At 44.8% G+C, this 21,657-nt stretch overlaps 1 protein-coding gene across 1 annotated transcript in view; it reads left to right on the top strand.

The window, feature by feature from the left end:
• Positions 1 to 10,704, top strand: part of AP5M1 (adaptor related protein complex 5 subunit mu 1) — a 43,905-nt gene extending 33,201 nt beyond the window's left edge. Inside the window, exons 6-9 of the mRNA XM_068254375.1 lie at positions 1,750 to 1,835; positions 3,198 to 3,310; positions 6,448 to 6,544; positions 8,854 to 10,704. Of these exons, the coding sequence (XP_068110476.1) occupies positions 1,750 to 1,835; positions 3,198 to 3,310; positions 6,448 to 6,544; positions 8,854 to 8,936 (379 nt within the window). The 3' untranslated portion in view covers positions 8,937 to 10,704. The remainder of the gene's footprint in view (positions 1 to 1,749; positions 1,836 to 3,197; positions 3,311 to 6,447; positions 6,545 to 8,853) is intronic.
• The last annotated feature ends 10,953 nt before the right edge of the window (positions 10,705 to 21,657 follow it).

Below are 21,657 nucleotides of genomic sequence, written 5' to 3'. Positions count from 1 at the left end.
GGGCGCTTTTACAGTAGGGGGACAGCGCCGAAGGTTCTGTCACGTTCGTCGCTTATTGCGATATCGCACGCCATTACCAGCACACACCGGATAAGGCATGCCGGCCTGAGATTTACCAGCATGTCCAATTGATACATACAACCAATTGTGGCCCGAAATTGGTTGGGCATGCTTTTGGCGGCACCAATTTTCATGGTCTATCGGCTGGCAAGCCAAGTGATGTATAGGCACCATTCCAGCACCACATCTCCAAAATATTACTGATAACTTAATTGGTCTCCACCACCCAATGGCTAACTATGGTAGGATTCGATTGTGAGCTCCTTTGAGAGACAATCTGCAAGTGAAATTAAAAAAGCGCTCCTTGTGTGTATTATTAGATGGGGGTCTCTCACCCGTATATATCGATGCTCACCTTAAATCAGTGCTGACAGTGTCAGTATGCACAGCTCAGATGATTAAGTTTTGATGGACAAACCACTATGATGAGGTGCAGGATGTCAGGATCATCGTTGTCAAGTCAGTCAGTAAGTTCTGTTCGCCCCAAACTTCAAATGGAAGCTGAGTTCCTGCTCACCAAACAGTCCCAGACAGAGCTTCAGCTAATGGCATCAATAGGAAGTTTAAAGGACAGTTGAAGCGAGAGGTATAATGGTATGTAGGCTGCCATGTTTATTTCCTTTTAAACAATACCAGTTGCCTGGCAGCCCTGCTGATCTGTTTGGCTGCAGTAGTGTCTGAATTACACCAGAAACAAGCATGCAGCTAATCTTGTCAGATCTGACAATAATGTTGAAAATGCTTATGCTAGCTCAGGGTCTATGGCTAAAAGCATTAGAGGCAGAAGATTAGCTGGACAGCCAGGCAACTGGTGTTGCTTAAAGGGATATAAACATGGCAGCCACCATATCACTCTCAGTTCAGCTATCCTTTAAGTTATTTATTGTATAACGTAATTTCCACCGCACCAATGGTAGTAGACGTGCAGAAAATCCCCTCTGGAGTCACAACATGCTGTCAATCACTCCATACGATTTGAACTATCTAAAATCGGTTCTTTATTAGGCTTATCTTAACCACTTGAGGACCACAGTGCTAAACCCCCCTAAAGACCAGGCTAATTTTTACTAAAATGGCCACTGCAGCTTTAAGGCCAAGCTGCAGGGCCGAACAACACAGCACACGAGTGATTTCCCCCTCCCCCCCTTTCTCCCCACCAACAGAGCTCTCCTCCCCCCAGCCAGCCAATCCTGCGATCGGCTGTCCCTCCCCCCCCCGAGAAGGAGATGGGCTGCCGCCGTGTCCACGCCCAGTGGCGGTCTTTAGGTAGTTAAAAGATCACAACATGTTAAAAATTCATCTGTGGGTAAGTCAAAGATGATTATCAGCCTAATAAAGAACCGATTTTTAGATGGTGCAAATCGTATGGAGTGACTTTAAGTTATTTATTAACAAAATAAGAAAGCATGCTAGACCTGATGCGTTCCATGAGGATCCTCCTTGCTTCTTCAGAGGATAGGTTGATATGGTTACAGACACAATCAAATACAGGTCTTTTCACTTGCAGATCATTTAGCAGTTAGGGTTTTTTTTTTGGGGGGGGGGGGTCTTCTCCCCAAAAGCTGTCCTCGGAGACCACAAATCACCCGACTTCTGATGCAGAATGTGCCAAATTATGCATTTTTTTCCGTTTGTTTACTCTTTTACTTTAAACACTCCTTGATCATCCGTCACTGTTTTCATTGCCAGGGGACAGATTAAGTACTGTGACTACAAAGTCAGCCATGGGCAGCTTGAACTTGCACGGGAGAAGGGTCTTCTGGTCTGGACGATAGGTATGTAATACTGATTTTATTGAGAATGGTCATCATAACTACTACATTTTTTTTTTAGGGGGGCAATTTGTTTTATTGAAAAGTCAGAGTATCCATATACAGTATAGTCCCCAGCATCCGGCACCGGCAGGGATCACCTGGATACATGTGCTTGCCGGTTGCTTGAGCAACTGGCCTAAAAAGCACGAACCTCCTCCCCTGTAAAAACCTACAGAGCCTCCAGCGATGTCCAGCTGCCTTCCTCTTGCTCCTAGCAACTGCACGGAAGCCGGTGTGTCATCTGACCTGCATCAGGTCACGTGACACACCAGGTGCTGTGCGTGGACATCAGTAACTGCTAGGAGCCGGTTAGGAAGAGGAAGGCTGGAAGCTCGGTAAGCATTTAAAGAGGAACTCCAGTGAAAATAATGTAATAAAAAGTGCTTCATTTTTACAATAATTATGTATAAATGATTTAGTCAGTGTTTGCCCATTGTAAAATCTTTTACATCCCTGATTTACATTCTGACATTTATTACATGGTGACATTTTTACTGTTGGCAAGTGATGTAGCTGCTGCATGCTTTTTTGGCAGTTGGAAACAGCTGTAAACAGCTATTTCCCACAATACAACAAGGTTCACAGACAGGAAACTGCCAGGAGTACTACGGTCCTCAGTTTCTTGTGGGAGGGGTTGAACCACAATATCCGTCATATCAGTCATGTGAAAAAGAATAGATTTCTCATGTAAAAGGGGTATCAGCTACTGATTGGGATAAAGTTCAATTCTTGGTCGGAGTTTCTCTTTAAAGAGAAATCGTAACCAAGAATTGAACTTCATCCCAATCAGTAGCTGATACCCCCTTTCCCATGAGAAATCTTTTCCTTTTCTCAAACGGATCATCAGGGGGCTCTGTATGGCAAATATTGTGGTGAAACCCCTCCCACAGTTTGATGTCAGGTCCATGGTCCTGACAGTTTCCTGTCTGTGAACCTCATTGCGTTGTGGGAAATAGCTGCTTACAGCTGTTTCCAACTGCCAAAAAAGAAAGCAGCATCTCCTTCCAGTGACATCACCTGCCAGCAGTAAACATGTCACCATGTGATACATGTTCTAATGTAGATCAGGGAGAGGAAAGACTTACAATTAGCAAACACTGACTAAATCATTTATACATATTTATTGTAAAAATTAGGCGCTTTTTTTATTACATTATTTTCAGTGGAGTTCTTCTTTAAGCGTTATCCCCTCAGGTATGCCGGTTAGTTGAGACCTCCAGTTGCTAGAGTTCCGGACAACGGGGACTTTGCTGTATACAGACATAGTAGATCCTTATGACAGAAGCAGTCCAAGGTTTATTAGACCAAGCTTGTCTCTTTCAGGACAAAAGTTCCCAAAGTCACTTGAAATTTCCCTCACCGGAACGGTTACATTCAGCCCGGAGGATGCCGGCCCTGTAGACCCGCTGTGTGCCGGAAGTACTGCCTATGTTCAAGTAAGTGAATAGATGAGATTGTATGCTGTGGACGGTTGCCTCAGTTTACAGGCTGTAGTTCCCAGTCCTCTCATATCCTTCCTTTTTGAACCAGCTCATACTTCAGCCATCTTGGTGGCCGATCGACCATCCGATTCGATGACTATAATCGAAACTGATGAAAATCGGTGCCGCCAAGAGAAAGCCTGATCAACAGTTCGACCAATTTCGGTTTTAATCGATCAGACGTGCTGCAAGATGATGGGTCAATGTGCTCTGTTGGTTCGCGGCAGTAACGGCATGTGATATCGGGACAAGCGATGAACGCAACGGGAACCCCTGGTGCTGTCTCCCCTAGTCTAAAATGTGCCCCCCTCCCCCTGTGCCCGTACATGAATACTTTACCTGTCAGCGTCTGTCGCTTCTCCTCACGCCCACTTGCAATACGCCGGCGACTACGTGGGGCTCGTGTGTGAGAAAGAGAGCAGAGATGGAGCAAACAGTGGACACCACAGGTGAAGTATGCATGCACTGGTAGACCATTTTACACAGGGGGGGACATCGACAAGGCGACGTCACGTGGCCGATTCCCGAGAGATTTCATGCTGAGATTGATCAGGAATCGGCCTGTGGTGTATGGCGCCCAACAGATCTCTCTTCGATCAGAGAGAGGTCTGTCTCTTGGTCGATCTGCCCACCATCGCTAGGTGGGGCACCTTAAAAGTGGTGCAGAAAGATGCTCGCTGCTCTCCACCATCTAATACCCATCGCCGCCGAGGCCCTCCATGCATTTAGATGGCACGGTTCACACCACCCGCGGTGCGATCGCACACTATGAAGAAATGTAGCTAGGTGCGGGTTTACATGGTGTGATTAGGCTGCTCTTTTGACGTGCATTGAACAGTGCCACCGAACTCTGTACTCCCCGGTGGCATGCCGCAGTGTGGAGCTGTGTGCACTGGTGCCTCTGGGAACAAATTCTTAGGGAATTATTGATCATGCAGGAGAGATAAGAATCGCAGTGCTGTGTATTCATCAGTGCAATTGCTATGGACCCTTACTTCACTCCAACTTCAGAGAAAGTGTCATTTACCCTGGAGGATACTTAAAGGATACCCAAAATGACATGTGACATGATGAGATAGACATGTGTGTGCCTAGCACACAAACAACTATGCTGTGTTCCTTTTTTTCTTTCTCTGCCTGAAAGCGTTAAATATCAGGTACGTAAGTGGCTGACTCAGTCCTGACAGGAAGTGACTACAGTGTGACCCTCACTGATAAGAAATTCCAACTATAAAATACTTTCCTAGCAGAAAATGACTTCTGAGAGCAGGAAAGAGATAGGGTCAATAATTCATAGATTTTAGCTCTGGCATACTTCAATGAATGTGTCATTGAGCAAAAACAATAAAACTGTTAAAACTTAAAAAGTAGATTTTAACATAATATAAAACTGTGGAATAGCTTAAGTCATTTTTAGGAGAAGGAAGAGAAGTACAATTGTTTATTTCATTAGTTTATTTTCGCTTTGGGTGTCCTTTAACCCTCACAGTGAGGAAAAAGGAGCACAGGCTAGTTCTAAGTAGGATTGGGACTGGACACATACATATTTATCAATCACTGACCCACCCATCCTTCTGTGCAGTATGAAGGTTTGCCTGTGCAGTCTGTTCATAGTATTTAAAGAGAATCTGTATTGTTAAAATCACACAAAAGTAAACATACCAGTGCGTTAGGGGACATCTCCTATTACCCTCTGACACAATTTCGCCGTTCCTCGCCGCATTAAAAGTGGTTAAAAACCGTTTTAAAAAGTTTGTTTATAAACAAACAAAATGGCCACCAAAACAGGAAGTAGGTTGATGTACAGTATGTCCATACATAGAAAATACATCCATACTCAAGCAGGCTGTATACAGCCTTCCTTTTGAATCTCAAGAGATCATTTGTGTGTTTCTTTCCCCCTGTTCTCATGCACTGAAGTTTCAGGCTGCTCTTTTCTTCCTGCAAACAGCTTTGCCCTTGTCTGTAATTCTTCAGTATGTGAAAGCCCAGCCAGCTCAGAGGACGATTTATCCAGCTTGTAAAAGATAAGAGAGAAGCTGCTCTAATCCTAAATAACACACAGGCAGTGTGCATAGAGGGGCCTGGAAGGGGGAGTTCATAGCAGATCCACAACACTGAAGAACTTGGCAGCCTTCCAGACACAGGCCGACAAGTCTGACAGGGGAAAGATACATTGATTTATTACAGAGACAGTGATAGTATAAAGTGCTGCAGTACGCCAGAACACATTAGAATAGCTTTTTGAACTTGTAGGATGATAAAAAACAGGATGCAATTTTTGTTACAGAGTCTCTTTAAAATCTCGTGACCCTCATACGACCCTGAGCTGGTAAAATTTGTCAGTGTGGATGTGAAATGAATGTGTGTGGCTGGCTTTAGGGTGCATATACACATCCGATTTCTATTGATCAATCATTGCCTGATTTTACCACCTACATGTATTAAGTACCCCGGACCTCTCTTGAAAATTACACCCTTTTATGTTTTTTTATTTCCTGTGCTGTGACATAAATCACAGCACCTTCCTCCCCTGTTGGGTTAATTGACAAATATTAATATGAAGGAAAACTAACGAAAATAGAAAAGACCAGTGTGGTAAAAAATGATAAAATGACATCTTTTGCTTGTAAATTCTTTTTAGCATGTGTGACTAGGGGTGTGGTTGGGGGCAGGATTGGGGGTGTGAAAGAAAAGTGAGTAGGGTTGTGATGGGGGCACAATTAGGGGCGTGTCAGGGGCGTGATTAGGAGTTGTGGTGGGGGCGTAATTAGAAAAAAGGGGGCGTGCCTTAAAAGTGTCCCTCTTTTTTTCATCTCAAAAAGTGTAGAGGTATGAGTATGTGTGCATAGAATCTGTTTTAAATGTCACATCACTGGGGCGGATTTAATAAGATCAAGTGCAGCGTAAATTGGTGCGGAATGCGAGCAATTGCCCAATAAGATTCCTTGTTTCATTCCACAGCTGAATCCTGATTGGTTGCTCTAGGAAACTGCTCTACCCTCGATCAGATTTCTCAGCCTCACTATTTCCAGTGACCTGCTTGCCTGCGGTTTACCTTTTCTTATTTTTCTTTCCATTTCTGTCCCCAGCTTTTGTTCAGAATCCTGGACTACAGCCTCACAGGATGCTACAGTGACCAGCATTCAGTCCAGGTCTTTTCATCCGCAAAGCCAAAAATTATAACATGTGAGTATGTCTTTTTTTTCCTGCTCGTTGCCAGTCGTTCCCGGTGTGAATGACTCGATTCTCTCGGCTCCGCAGAGCTAAAACTGCCGCATAAAACAAATTGGCTTTAATTGCTATGATGTCAGCCTCTCCGGCTCCCACTCACTCTGAAGTGTCCTTTCAGCGTAACGAGCAGTTTGTAGAGCGCTTCACTGAAATACTGAGAATTGGATACTTGTTTTTGTGAATAATTGTGAAAGATATTGTTGCCAGCAGTTTAAAAGAAAGAAAGAAAAAAAAAAAACACAGCTAAGCAGTCCTCGAGCTCCAACCACAGAAAAACAGAAGCAAAATGATGGTGGTGAGATTGTTCTTGCTAAACAATTAGTAATCTGCTTTCATTTCATTTTTTTTAAAGGGAATCTGAAGTGAGAGGAATACGGAGCAATGGTGTATTTAGAGGGGTGCAGACATGGCTCTTGCCATGGGCCCGATGTCTGCCACTGTGTTGTGCCACCATGCCTGCCCCCTCCTCCCTTGTGCTGCACCACAATACGGGGGGATGCCTCTGACTATACTGGGGGCTCTATATATTGGGGGACACCTCTCATTACCTTTACTGGGGGAAACACCTCTTACCACCTATACTAGGGGGCATCTCTTGCTACTTATACTGGGGGGGGGGGGGGATACTTATACAGGGGAACATCTATTACTACCTGTATTGGTTGGAGGGGGGTTACTTGTACTAGGAGGCATCTCTCACGACCTTTACTGAGGGGGCTATGTATACTGGGGCACACCTCTTAGTACCTATACTGGACACACCTACCACCACCTATAATGGGGGGTATTTATACTGGGGACACCTCTCGCTTCCTATGCTAAAGGGGGCCATTTGCACTGCGGAGACACCTCCTAACTGGAGAGGCATCCTATGCTGGGCGAAGTACATTTGGGTACTTATACTGACGGCTAACTCTAGCGACTCATTTGGGGGGGGGCGGCAATTTCAGTGTTTGTCATAGACGCTATATTACCCAGATATGCCCCTGATACAGAGGCTGCCATCTTTATTTCCTAATGAACAATGCCAGTTGCCTGACTTCTGTGCTCATGCTCTTCCTCTAATACTGTCAGTCCCCAGCCCAGAATGAGCATGCAGGTCAGATGCTGTGACTCAGGTGTGACTCCACTGGCCGCATGCGACTCAAAAACAACTAAAGCAAAAAGCTCAGTGTGACAGCCAGGCAACTGGCATTGTTTATAAGGGAATGAAGGTGCCAGCCTCCATATTACTCTCACTTCAGGTACTCTTTGAGGCAGGCTTAACACTTGTCAAAATTGTACACCTTTCTCCACATGCAAACTGGCATTTTAAGTGAAAGGGGCCCTGAACACAACAAAAAAAATGCAATACTGAACTTACCTGGGGCTTCCTCCAGCCCCTCATAGCCCATGAGGTCCCTCAGCGCCCTCTGGATTCCCTCCGCTCCCCCGCTAGCGGCTCAGTTTGCTGTGCGACCTGGCTGGAAGTTGTGTGTATGGGCAGCCCGCCCGCGTGCCCATCGCCATGAACGTTCTGCGCATGCACGTTTCTTTCTTTTTAGAACCGCGCATGTGCAGGACACTCACGGTGACTGGTGCGTGGAGGGGACGCACATGCACAGTTGCGCACTACTCCTGGCCAGCTAACCAAGCCACCAGCTGGAGAACTGAGGGGACTCAGAGGATGCCTGGGGGCTTCCTCCAGCCCCAGGTAAGTTCAATATTGCATTTTTATGTCTATTCACTGTCCTTTTAAAACCAACGTAAGTCATTGGGATAGTTAAAAATTTAAAGCACACCTGTGAGGTTGGCAATGCCCAAATCTGGATACTTTCACCAGGAGGGGGAAGCCTCTGGGACCACCTGTAGCTCTGCGCAGGCACGGCACGGCAAAGCGCATCCTCCATCACGCACCAGTGGCCAGGAGCGCTATGCACATGACGTCACGACTACATAGTGCACACGTGCGGATTGCTCACAGGCACGTGATGAAGGACGTGCATCGCCGGGGCAGTGTCTGCGCACTACTCACTGACCTGGCCCACCCTTAAGTAACTTCGAGGGGGCCTTTAGGAAATAACGGAGGTGAACGGGTGGGGGGGTCAGTGGGCATTTACAATTTACGACCGCGCAAGTACCCTTTAAGCATTTAGGACTGCTGCACTAGTGCAGGGGACCCAGGAGAGGCGGTGCTGAGAGCATGAGTGTCCGTCTGATGTACTCTTCATTCTGGACTCTGTCTCACTGACTTGTTTAATTTCTTGGCACTTGTCTCGTTTCAGCTCGGGAGCTCATCTCTGCAGACTACTATATATGGAATTCCAAAGCCCCAGCGCCCGTCTCGTCCCGATCATTTTTCGATTGACCTATCCCTGTGGCTCCTCTGCTGTGTTTGTAAATAACGAAAAACTTTCCAATGAAATGCAAAAAGCAACTGACATGTATCTGCATCCCACTTTAAGAGACCAACTCAGCACAAGTATAAATATACTGTCTGGCAACCTAATACTAGAAATGCCCAAATATCGCCTTATTGACACCTATGGAGGCTGCCATATTTATTTCCTTTTAAACCATACCAGTTGCCTGGCAGCCCTGCTGATCTGTTTGGCTTGGCTTCAGTAGTGTCTGAATAACACCAGAAAAAAAGCATGAAGCTAACCTTGACAGATCTGGCAATAAAGCCAGAAACCCCTGATCTGCTGCATGCTTGTTCAGGGTCTATGGCTGAAAGTATTAGAGGCAGATGATCAGTAGGACAGCCAGGCAATGTGCATTATTTAAACGGAAAGAAACCTGTCCTCCTCCACATCCTTCTCAGCTTGGGTTCCCTTTAAGGGTAACCCGAACCAAGTCAAATTATTAAAAATAAACACATGATGTACAGCAAATAAACATTACATACTTACCTTGCCGTCAGTTCCTCTCAGAACCTCACCATTTTCTTCCAACAATGATTTCCTCCAGTTCTGACAAGATTTTGTCAGAACTGAAATACATCAGTGGCTGTCAGTTATAACTGAAAGGACAACTGATGTGTAAGGTTTTGTCCATGTTTCCCTATGGCTCAAGTAGACGATATTACAGTTTAACAGTGTGCAGACCAGGAAACTGGTGATGGCCAGTTTTAAAATGGAGGAAAGAGAATTATTTTGATCACAGTGGACAAACTGGACACAGGAGAGGAGGAAGCTGCTTTAGGGTTCAGAGGCTTCCCCCTCCCAAGGTAAGTACCCCCTAGGAGCACTTTTATCACTACAGATTTACTTTTTAAGTACATTTGACAACTGAAAGAGATATGGTGGCTGCCATATTTACTTCCTTTTAAACAATACCAGTTGCCTGGAAGCCCAGCTGATATTTGGCTACAGTAGCGTCAGAATCACAAACCTGAAACAAGCATGCAGATTATCCAGTCACACTTTGGTCAATGTAAACCTGGAAATAATGACAGTAGACGATATTATTAGCTCATTAGCAACTTCAAGCATAATGTTTTTTGTTTGAAAGCTGCTGGTGCAATGTGAGACTCTGCTGGCATCTCGCTCGGCTGCTTAGTGCAGGCAATGGAGCAGGTGGCAGTAAGAAGTTATATTTACCTGTTCCCTACGGCCTCTTCTCTTCCTCCACTGGCGGCTCTGAATTGCCGACATGTCTTCTGGCTACCGATCACATCCGACTACATGATATGATATGACATGCCTGATATCCAGAAGACCATGTCAGGGGCTACAGGTGGCGGAAGAGACTCTTCCATCACCAGGTGGCGCCGTAACGCTGACATGGTCTCCTGGATCCCAATCACATGTCATACCATGTGATCGGAACCGAGAAGACATGTGGGTGTGCTATAGTGGCTACCTCGCAAGTGCTTTGAGTCCTACAGGAGAAAAGTGCTATACAAATATCATATTGGTTATCATTCATAAAAGTGTGTTCAGTAAAAAAATCCAGGCGGGAAAACACCGCATTCGGTATTTTAGACTTTTGTGTGCTAATTCATAAAAATGTTTACACTTGCGATAGAAGTTCGGTATTTTCCTGAAATAAGGCTGGCGGTAACATGAGAGGCTGCCTGAGTTGATACATTTTCTCCTGCAGAGGCGGCATTACAATAAAAGAGGCATCTCCAACTTCCCTTTAGATGTGCATTTTTTTAAACTGCCTCTGTTTGCCCTGAATCTGCGCTAAATCTGTCTATTAGTCTTTTTAAACAATCTATTTAATTGCCACAACTTAGAAGAACTTCAAGAAATGTTACACATGCAGGCTTTCTGATGTAAAAAACATATGAAAACCGGTACCCAAGAAGTTAAAAAACACAGCCTGGGGTATTCTGGAAAGCGTTTTTTGTTCTGCTCTCACTGCTGCTGCCTGGGAGATCTGTCTCCATTAACTTTGCTCTTATCCGCATGCTTATCACCTCTTCCAAGCAAGCGGTATTCTCCGTCCCAATACCGCCTGCTCTAATCTTTATGAATTGACATTTAGTGACATGTGTTGAGATAATCACCTCACAAGGCAAGGCAAGGTAATTTACCTCTCTGCTCGGTAATTTGAGCTTTTCATGCAGTAACATCTTTTATGATTATAACATCTTTTATGATTAGACATTTTGCTAAGTGCCCGGTAGAGTCAGCTGTTTTCAGCATTACCTCCTGCGGGAATGCTCAATGAATGATAGTCTATGTATGAAAGATTCCTGTCTCCACTCTACCCTGCCGCCACACACCCTGCTAAGCCTGCCATGCTAAGGAAGGCACGCTTCCCCAGTGGCAGGAAAAATCCGTCCCTACGGCCAAAAAGATCCAGAGAATCTTGAGAAATCTTTGTACACAAGGGATCAAGGTTAAAAGCCAGTATTGGAAGGCCATGATTTTCAGTGCCTCAGGCAGCTCTGTGTTAAAAACACTTGATTGTGAAGTGCAAATCACTGAAAAGCATGGTCCGTAAACAAAGTTTCACTGCATCCATAAATACAAATTAAAACACTACTGTGCACAAAAATTGTATACCTATGATCCATGAACACCACCACCTCCTCTGTGCCTGAAGGTGGAAAATGGTCCTTTTGGCCTTTTGCACATGCGATTTATCTGATCCGATGTTTGATTCCGATTTAAAAAAAAGTCCTGCATGCTGCTCCGTTTTTTTAATTGGAATAAAAAAATCGGACCTATAAAAAATCAGAATCGCAAGTAGTGTGCAAGAGGCCTTAGTCTGAGGAGTAAAAACTGAAATTCTTTTAAAAGCCAGTCATGGTGTGATTATATGAGTACACGTGGCATGAGCAGCTTGTATATCTGGAAAGGCCTCATTAATGCTGGACAATACAGACAGAGTTCGGAGCTACACATTCTGCCATTCATGGAGCATCTTTTTCTGAATAGATCTTGCTTGTCTCAGGAAGGCAATGCCAGACTGTGCACATATTACAACAGCATCGTTCCATGGTAAGAGTACAGGGGCTAAATTGGTTACCTGCAGTCCGGACCTGTCACTCATTTAAAATATTTGGGGCCTCATAAAACAAAAATTGTGTAAAATGAAACTACAAACTCTTAAACACATGAATCCTACAGTGTTTCCCAACCCTGTCCTCAAGGCCCACCAACACTGCATGTCTTGTGGAAATCCACAGAGGTAGTTAATGAATGAGCTCTGCTGAGACACTAATCACCTCACCTGTGAATGTTTGTGGTTTCCTGCAAAACATGTACTGTTGGTGGGCCTTGAGGACAGGGTTGGGGAACTTTGCGTATATCAGACAAGAATGAGACAAGTTCATAATTACAACAGTTGCTCTCCTCAGGTCCCAGATGCTCACAGAGTGACATATAAGTAGGTAATATGTAGACAACTAAAACACAACAACAACAAAAAAAAAATTATTTTTGGTTCGGACATTTGTTGTTGTCTTTTTTTTTTAAATATAGGATTTTCTTTATTTGCAGCTCATCGCATTTTGTTTAAATTATTTTTTACTTTTTACAAGGCAATCCCACCTCTTTTTTTTTTTTTCATACATGCTCGAGAACTTTGGAAGCACATCATTTATTCTAATAGTGGCAATGGAATCTAGAAATGCCCCCTTCTCCCAAATTTGGAGGCATTTCTTAAAGTGTTCTGAAAGTCAGACTTTCTACTTTGCTCTAAAAGATTCCTCACAGCTTGAAAGCTAAAATCCCAGAATTTTTTTTTTGTAGCAGAACATCACTGAAATGGATAAACAAAGCACTTTGTCCTGCTATTCACCTTCAAATCTGCTTCCAACCTGTTGATAACAGTATCTTTGTTTGCATTCCAATGTTGATACATGTGTGTAAAAAGTGAAAAGGAGCTCTCTGTGAAGCTCTCTGTGCTTCAAGCACACAAACAGCTCAGAACAGCTAATTAGAAGATGTTAATATATAATAAAAAGCAGTTTGAATAAAATGCAATGGCAGGTTTCAGGGCAAGATAAACTACACTTTGTAAACTTGTAATTTGTAAGCAGACAATATTATGTGTGCAGAAAAAGCAAATATGATAACTGAGTAATAAGAAGTAGGAAAACACATTTTTACTGAATGTTATGTCGGAGTTTCAGACCACTTGTGTCATGTCTATAATTTGGAATATCTCACTGCAAGACTCTGCGAGGCCTGAACCCACTAAGAATCACTGCAGCGCTTTAAAATGGCGATTACCCGACACTTGGAAGTGCTGTAAAGTAACCTGTGCAGCGCTTCCAATTTGAGATTCCCGGTTTTCTTTTTAATAAAACTATTATACTTACCAAGCTTCCTTCTTCTGTCCATAACCCCGCCCCCTAAAAGGTCATAGGTGCTTCTCTATGACCAATCAGAGAAGCGCCTATGACCTCTACCTTTAGGGGGTGGAGCTAATGACGGAAGAAGTAAATACAGAGACCTGGTAAGTAAATTAAAGTTTTTTTCAAAGCTAATCGCTCTGACCTCCAAAGTTGCATAATCACGTTGCATAATCACTTTGATAAGCAATGTATGCAGCAATTATATACTTTGCATTGAGCTCAAATCCTTCCTGTCCTGGGATTGCGATTACCCCTAATCGTCCCACTCACTTTCATTAGCAAAGCTTTTTTGGGAATCGCCAGCGATTGTCAGCAATCCCAAAACGCTGCAAAAATGTCTCAGTGGATTCCCTTATAGACTATCCTCATTCCATAAAAATGTAGATGGTATGGCTAGGGTGCCACAGTCCCTTACCAGTAATAAGCTCTATGTTGCAATGTAATCTGACTTCTCTTTTCTTCCTTTTCTCAGCTCTTCTCTGCTATCTTCCTGTCTTCTCTCATCTCTTTCTTTTCACCCTTTTCTTTTTATACTTTCTAGAAAAAATGTTCTGTACTGTATTTCGTGTAAGGCAGTAATATCGTTCTGCTTAGCGGAGCGCAATGGAACGGATCCTGTAGTCCATTAATAACTGATCCGTTCTGTGCGTTCCAACAAGTGGAGAGTGAGGATGGTTCCCACACGATTTGTCTGGATGCGACGGAGGTCGACAGAATCAATGCTAGCCTATTTTTTACAATGGCTTTTCTATACTGGGGCACCACCTATATCTGGCTAAGGCAGGGGAACGAGCTTAGACAGAAGGGGACAAGAGGTAACACAGGGGAATAAAAGAGGCACAGGAAGAAAAGAGGGGGACAAAAGAGAACGGATAAAGAATAAGAAGGGACCTACAACTCCCTATACCTGTATTGTGCTAGTATTTGGCTCCACCCACAACATGCCATTATCATGCCCACTTTTTTCCGCATCACGCCCTTGCCGCACAGACACAGGGGTGGGGTGGCTAGTGGGCGGGCACAGCAACCAGTGGGTGTGCCCAGGGAAGGTGGGCCCAGGTCTGATGATGTGTAAGGGCCCCAAAATTTCTGATAGCATCCCTGTCCAGCCCCATATGCACGAATGCATCTCTCGCCCTCCTCCTGCGGTTTGCTTTTCGTGCGCAATCATCCCCAGTAACTGGCTCAGTCGGGTCTAGTTTGGGTCTTCTGCGCATAGCAACACACACAATTGCTCACTCCCAGCTCTAGCAATTTCCTACCTTTATTTGGTCAGCAGGCGCCAGTCTGCCAATCAGGTGCACAGTTATATACACCCTTTGCCTTCTGTACCAAATCTAGCAGAAATTGCATAAATTAGGCAGCATTCAGGTGGGAGGCTTTGGTCGGACATAATCATAGATTGTCACTAGCAGGACCGCCCCTTGCAGGCAATGCTCCCACAGGGGTCCCCCCTTAACCACTCACCTGTCACCCACATCCTGGAAGCTGCAAGAAAAAAAAATGGTAAAACCACAAACACTGGATCACATGACAGCTGGGGGCACACGCAGTAGACCCGGACTGACGTGACTGAGCCAGTTACTGGGGATGATTGCCGCTAAACGGAAGACTGCAGGAGGATGGCGAGGGGACGCATCCTTACTTATGGGGCTGGAGGAAGCCCCGGGAAAGTAAAAAATCTTTACATTGGCAGGTCTCTGGTTTAAGAATTTACCTGAAACTTGTATTTTCAGTTGATACAATTTATAATAATTTTTGGTTTAGTAGAGATAGTTTGGCATGCATGTTTCCTTGCTACTGTGAAAGTGTCTATAGATTCCTTATTTAGATAGCCTTTTGAGTGCAACAGTTTTCTTAATTCAGTAGTGTTGTACTTGAGCAGGCGTTCAGCAGGAAGCGAGCAGCACCGGCCTTTGGTGTGTTTCCAAGTTGCTTCTCCTCCGAACGGCAAGTCAGCTAGAGTCCCGAAACCATCCTTCCCGAAGATGCTGCAACTTCTTCCCCAACTGTGTCTAAAGGCTCTTATGTTTCGCTTTAGGTTGTGGAGTTAATTTAAAAACGCAGCTAGTTGGGCCCCACCACTAACAACCCCAATGGGCACTACGCAGTTTTTAATCAAAATCTGATGCGCCTTTCAAATGTCATGAAACGGGTTTTGTCCCACATGCGGCATCTTACTTTTCTGGTGCGCAGTCAGGGCAACGGTCTGGTGACATCCTCAGGAGCTTCTGCTTGTCTTTTGTCCACAATCCCCTTCAAAAAACACAACTGTCTTTTTTTTCTCTCTGACCCATTGTTCTCACTCCAAAGCTTTTGATATTGTCTTGAAATCTGTCAGTTGGAGATACATTTTTGAAGACAAGGTCTGTTTCCCCAGTTTGGTACATGACCTGTTTAATGTCCTCTCTGTGTCTGGGAACAACCTAGTGTAATTAGCGACCTTTGAACCCGACAGCTAATCCCGAGCTAGTTTGTATTCCTTGCTCATCTTTAAGGAAAGACCTTTCTATTCTTCCTCGTCCACTGCCACAATTAAAGAAGAAACAGCTGCATTTCAAAGGGATTCCGACTCCAGAACGCTTAATCATGATTGACAAGTTCTTATGCTAAGCTATACGAAAATAAGAGAGTCCTTTCTCGGGTTAAAAACTTCAATCATGTTCTATAAAATTATCTCAATATGGATTTTATTAATTTTCTTTGATAAGGATTCTTTGCATACGTTTAACTTGAAAGATGCTTTGAGTCCCTGGCATTGCCTAAGAGTTCCCTTTGAAGGCCTGAATGGCGTCAGGCTTTCATTTGTATCGGGAAGTATTGATGGAGCAATGAAACCTGTGTGTTGGCGTTTTAAGGAAAAAGAAGTGGGGGACTTTGAAGACTGCCGTTTAAGCAGGTGCAATGACACAGGCACACCGTTGTTTAACCAGTTGTATTCACAGCTGGCTAGCAGTGAGTTTGAAGGAAGCCTGAAATAAAGGGAATGTGGTGGCAGCCATCTTTATTTCATCTTAAAGTGGAACTGAACTCTTGCACAGAAGCAAAACAGAGAGAAATCCACTCTGCATGTATTTAGAGAGTTTAGCCTGTCTAATTACCCCTCATCTGTGACTAATTACAGCTGTAATTTGAACTCTCAGCTGTGTCAGCTGGCTGCCTCAGCAGAGCAGCTAATTTTTAAACACAGGATGTTAACCCTTTGCCTGCTTCAATGAAGGAGGTAGACACAATGCAGATTGATTGCAGGATTTGTATCGGCTGTAACAAAAATCTTTTTTTTAAAGGTTATTATGATGTTGCTTATCTTTTAGAGCAGAGAGGAAGTTCTGTGCTCAGGTCCGCTTTAATAAAAATGCAAGTTGCCTGGTTGGCATAGTGCTTTTTTTGGCTACAGTAGTTTTCACACTGGCATCAGGCATCCAACTGCTGGAATCTCCTGATCTCTATAGATGGTCAATGGGATGCTAATCATTTTGAGTTGGTACAGATTTTATGTACATTTTATGCAAAGGTATGCAGCATGGGAACTATTAGCTACTGCATTTAAATGGTCCAATGCTAAGGCATATTAATTTTCATTAAATTTACCACTTATTGCATCAGGTACATTATATCTACTCCCCTTGAGACTTCAATCTCAGCTCTGGTGGCATAGATATACATACCTCGCCACGATCACCCTCCGTGCATGTGCCTGCGTGCGTTCTTGTCGCCACCCATAAGTACACTGATCAGTGAATGGGAACACATGTTCCCATTCACCGATCAAAGTGCCTGTGATCATTGATGCCGGTGGTCATTGACAAAGTGAAAGTAAAACCACATACTCAGCACTTCCTGTGTACTGTTCACAGCACACAGGAATAACGTGGGGGGACATCTTGTGGCCAAAAGGTAAAAAGGCTACCTACATATATTAAGTTAAAATAAATACATCTCCCATTAATTGAAGGAAACCTAAACTTAGAGGGATATGGATGTATCCTTTTAAACAATACCAGTTGCCTGGCAGGCCTTCTGATCTCTTTGGCTGCAGTGGTGGCTGAATCACAACCTGAAACAAGCATGCAGCTAATCCAGTCTGACTTCAGTCAGAGCACCTGATCTGCATGCTTGTTGAGGGGCTATGGCTGTATTATGCTGGATACACACGGTGCGTTCGTGCACTCGATTTCCCACTCGATTCCCGTCGATTCGTTTATTTCCAACATGTCCGATTTGGATTTCGATGGATCGTTAGGTCGATTTGGCATACTTTGCATGCGAATCGACCTAACGATCCATCGAAATCCAAATCGGACATGTTGGAAATAAACAAATCGACGGGAATCGAGCGGGAAATCGAGTGCGCGAATGCACCGTGTGGATCCAGCATAAGACACACAGGATCAGCAGGGGAGTCAGGCAACTGGATTGACTTCTTATCAGTCTTATCAGCGTTTTGAACAATGGCAAAACACTTTTTTGTTGTTGTTTCAACTTGTTTCACAACAAAAGCTGTTTGACAATTGTGCTGCATAAAAGACCAATGTTGAGCGTGTGAACGGGGCAGACAAGTTTCACAGATAGTTGGTAGGTGTGTATGAACCTTTAGGCATTTTATTGATAAATTGTGCAAAAATCACCTAGAAGAAAACTTAGGAGAAAAAGTCAATTGAAAAAGGGCCTGTGACACGTATTCAATTTCATTTTTCCCATGTTGTTTCCCAGGAGTATGGTTGATCGTACCACATAAATTCCGATTTCATCTAAATTCTGTCGTCCCCATGCAAATACTGACTTTTGTGTTCATGTTCCGAAGGTATTTTCCACTGAAGTCAATAGTGGCGACTTCAGCGGTTATTAGCAAAGCCCCCGTACATCCAATCATCAGGGAGATCAGTAGGAAAAATGTGTAAAGACTGTGTAGTTTTTGAGAAAATCAATTTTAATGTTTCACAGCAAAAATTGTTTTTTAAACTGGGTAAAATTACACTTTGCTGCGATACACTGTACTGCGTTCCGAGTTCTGTATACAGTTTGTATACGTTTCATGAGAACAGAAAGCCTGGGGTCACCCCTCCCAAGCCTCTTTAATCCCTTGTCCCCCATGCAGGCTGGGATAGCCAGAATGCAGAGGCCGAACCGTGTGGTGCTCCACAGCCTAAACTATACCAGCTTCATTGGTCCATATAGTATGGGGGGCTCTGAAAGAGAGGAAGAGCCAAGCCTCCCCCTTTCCCCAGAGCCCTTGTCCTATCCATGGACAAGGGGTTCTTCCCCACCTCCGATGCCCAAGAGGAGGTGGGTCCGACAACACCCTGGGGGGGTTTCATGGTGGCATCGAAAGGTCCCCCTTTAACGAGCAGACCCCCAGATGCCTGCCCGCTTCCCAGGTGAAATGTGTGTAAGGATACCCCTTACCCATTTCTACAAAAAGTCAAAAAAAAAAAAAAATATATATATATATATATATATATATGAAACACAACCACAAATAAAGTCCTTTATTGTTCTAAATTAACCATGAATACTTGCCTTTGGATGATCCCACGCCAATATTCTCTAAGGAGGTTCAGTGCAACCGTCTATTCCAACAAACTCCCAGGGCTGAATGGTCATAGACAGGCCTCTGTATCTGTATTAGTGTTGATCGAACACCAAAACGTTCGGGTTCGGTCAAACGTCGCCCGATATTCGGCATGTTCGGGCCGAATTCCGAACCCAATGCAAGTCAATGGGGACCCGCATATATCTGCTTTGCAGGCCAGAAAAACCTTAAAAAATTAGGGGGGGTTGTTGGGGCAAATGAGATCCTGGAAAGCTGTCATAGTACTACCAGGATGGAAGAGGAGGTGAAGGAGGAGAAGGCCACGCTTTGCGACACAACCCAGGCCTGGCATGGCGACAATATGCATGCGTACAGCAAAGCATTTTGTCGCCATGCAGTGATAAATATAATAGAATGAGATATTCCTTAAAAAGAGAGCGGCAACGCTAACCCAGCACACAGGATGGAAGAGGAGGTACTACAGGAGAGCAAAACCACACTTTGTGACACAACCCAGGCCTGGCATGGCGACAAAATGCATGCGTACAGCAAAGCATTTTGTCGCCATGCAGTGATAAATATAATAGAATGAGATATTCCTTAAAAAGAGAGTGGAAACGCTAACCCAGCACAGATGTTCATGGTGCTTGGTCATGGGGTGTTGCGAAGTCGTTTCCAGTCCACGATTTATTCATTTTAATTTGTGTCAGACGGTCTGCATTTTCTGTGGAGAGGCGGATACGCCGATCTGTAACGATGCCTCCGAAAGCACTGAAACAGCGTTCAGAGATAACGCTGGCTGCAGGGCAAGCCAGCACCTCTATTGCGTACATTGACAGTTCGTGCCAGGTGTCTAGCTTAAAGACCCAGAAGTTAAAGGGGACTGATGGATTGTTGAACACGGCTACACCATCTGACATGTAGTCCTTGACCATCTTCTGCAGGCGATCGGTGTTGTAGGTGGAACTGGGCGAATGCTGTTCTGTGGGCTGCTGCCTGGGTGTCATAAAACTTCTGTCTTCAAAGAAATCCCAGACTTTGGAGGACCTACTGCTTTGCTTGGGAGTTTGGCACGTGCCTCTTTTACCTCTCACTTGTGCGCTTGTTGTGGCCGATGTTCCCTGACTCCCTTCGTGGCACAACGCGAACTCTTGATGCAGTAGGTTCTTCAGCTGACTCATCTGTACTGCTATCCTGACGGCCACGTGCTGCTGGTGGCCAATCCGGGTTTGTGCGATCATCGTCCAAAACCTCCTCTTCCATCTCCGAATCGTCCTCATATGTGTGCGGTGGAGTAGAGCTCATCGGAACAACCTCTGCGCACCTCAATCCCATCTGTTCTTCATGTTCTGTGCAGCCCTCCTGCCATTCCAATTGCTGCGCACATTGCTCTGGGATTTGGATGTCTTCGTCCTCGCTTTGCCTTTCAGTGGTGCATTTTCATCATCCACTGCCTGTGAATCCGGGCACAAGATTTGTGGCTGTTCCATCGACCTTTCACAGATGGCAGTTTGTGCGGGTGCGAATAGCGCCTCCGAATAGCCCACTGTGTCATACAAGAATTGTTTAGACTCTGTATTTGGTTGTTGTTTGCATGTTGTAGCTGCTGGTTGTATCACCTTTGTGCCCACTGGCTCCATATAACTGGCAGAGGACCTCGTGCCTGACAAGGATGGGCTGGTGCTTAACCCATTGCTGGACGCTTGAGAGGTCAACCAATTCATTAAATCTTCCCGTTCTTGTGGATTAGTGAGGTTTGTTTTTTTAACTGGGGCAGATGAACGGCATTGAGGGGTTTTTCTTAGGTGTGCCACCACGGCCTGTACGTGAACCGTCAGGGGAAACACCTCTTCCCCTGCCCCTCCCTCTTTCACGGGATTTCTTCATAGTAGTCGTTACTTAGTCGTTACCTGTCACAAAGATGAAATATTTTTTTAATAAACAATACTCAGCAAAAGTCACAGAATATACGTGTGGATCGGTGGTACGCAAGTGATCCCACTTTGCGGCACTGACAGTGTTTTTTTAATAAACAATACTCAGCAAAAGTCACAGAATATATTTGTGGATCGGTGGTACGCAAGTGATCCCACTTGGCAGCACTGACAGTGTTTTTTTAATAAACAATACTCAGCAAAAGTCACAGAATATTTGTGTGGATCGGTGGTACGCAAGTGATCCCACTTGGCGGTACTGAAAGTGTTTTTTTTAATAAACAATACTCAGCAAAAGTCACAGAATATATTTGTGGATCGGTGGTACGCAAGTGATCCCACTTGGCGGCACTGAAAGTGTTTTTTTTTAATAAACAATATGCTACAAAAGTCACTGAAAATACGTGTGAATTTTTAACAGCCCTGTGGGTGCTGCAGCTGCTGTCAGCGGTGAGGCTGGGCCACTGTGGCTGGCCTGGCTGGCAGTGAGGCCCTGTGGGTGCTGCTGTCAGCGGTGAGGCTGGGACCCTGTGGCTGGCCTGGCTAGCAGTGAGGCCCTGTGGCTGCTGCTGTCAGCGGTGAGGCTGGGGCCCTGTGGCTGGCCTGGCTAGCAGTGAGGCCCTGTGGCTGCTGCTGTCAGCGGTGAGGCTGAGGCCCTGTGGCTGGTCTGGCTAGCAGTGAGGCTCTGTGGGTGTTGCTGTCAGCGGCGAGGCTGGGGCCCTGTGGCTGGCCTGGCTAGCAGTGAGGCTCTGTGGGTGCTGCTGTCAGCGGTGAGGCTGGGGCACTGTGGCTGGCCTGACTAGCA

This window comes from Hyperolius riggenbachi, chromosome 9, assembly GCF_040937935.1.
Source record: "Hyperolius riggenbachi isolate aHypRig1 chromosome 9, aHypRig1.pri, whole genome shotgun sequence".
In the NCBI taxonomy this organism is placed as follows: Eukaryota; Metazoa; Chordata; class Amphibia; order Anura; family Hyperoliidae; genus Hyperolius; species Hyperolius riggenbachi.
This window is presented reverse-complemented; position numbering and strand designations above follow the sequence as displayed.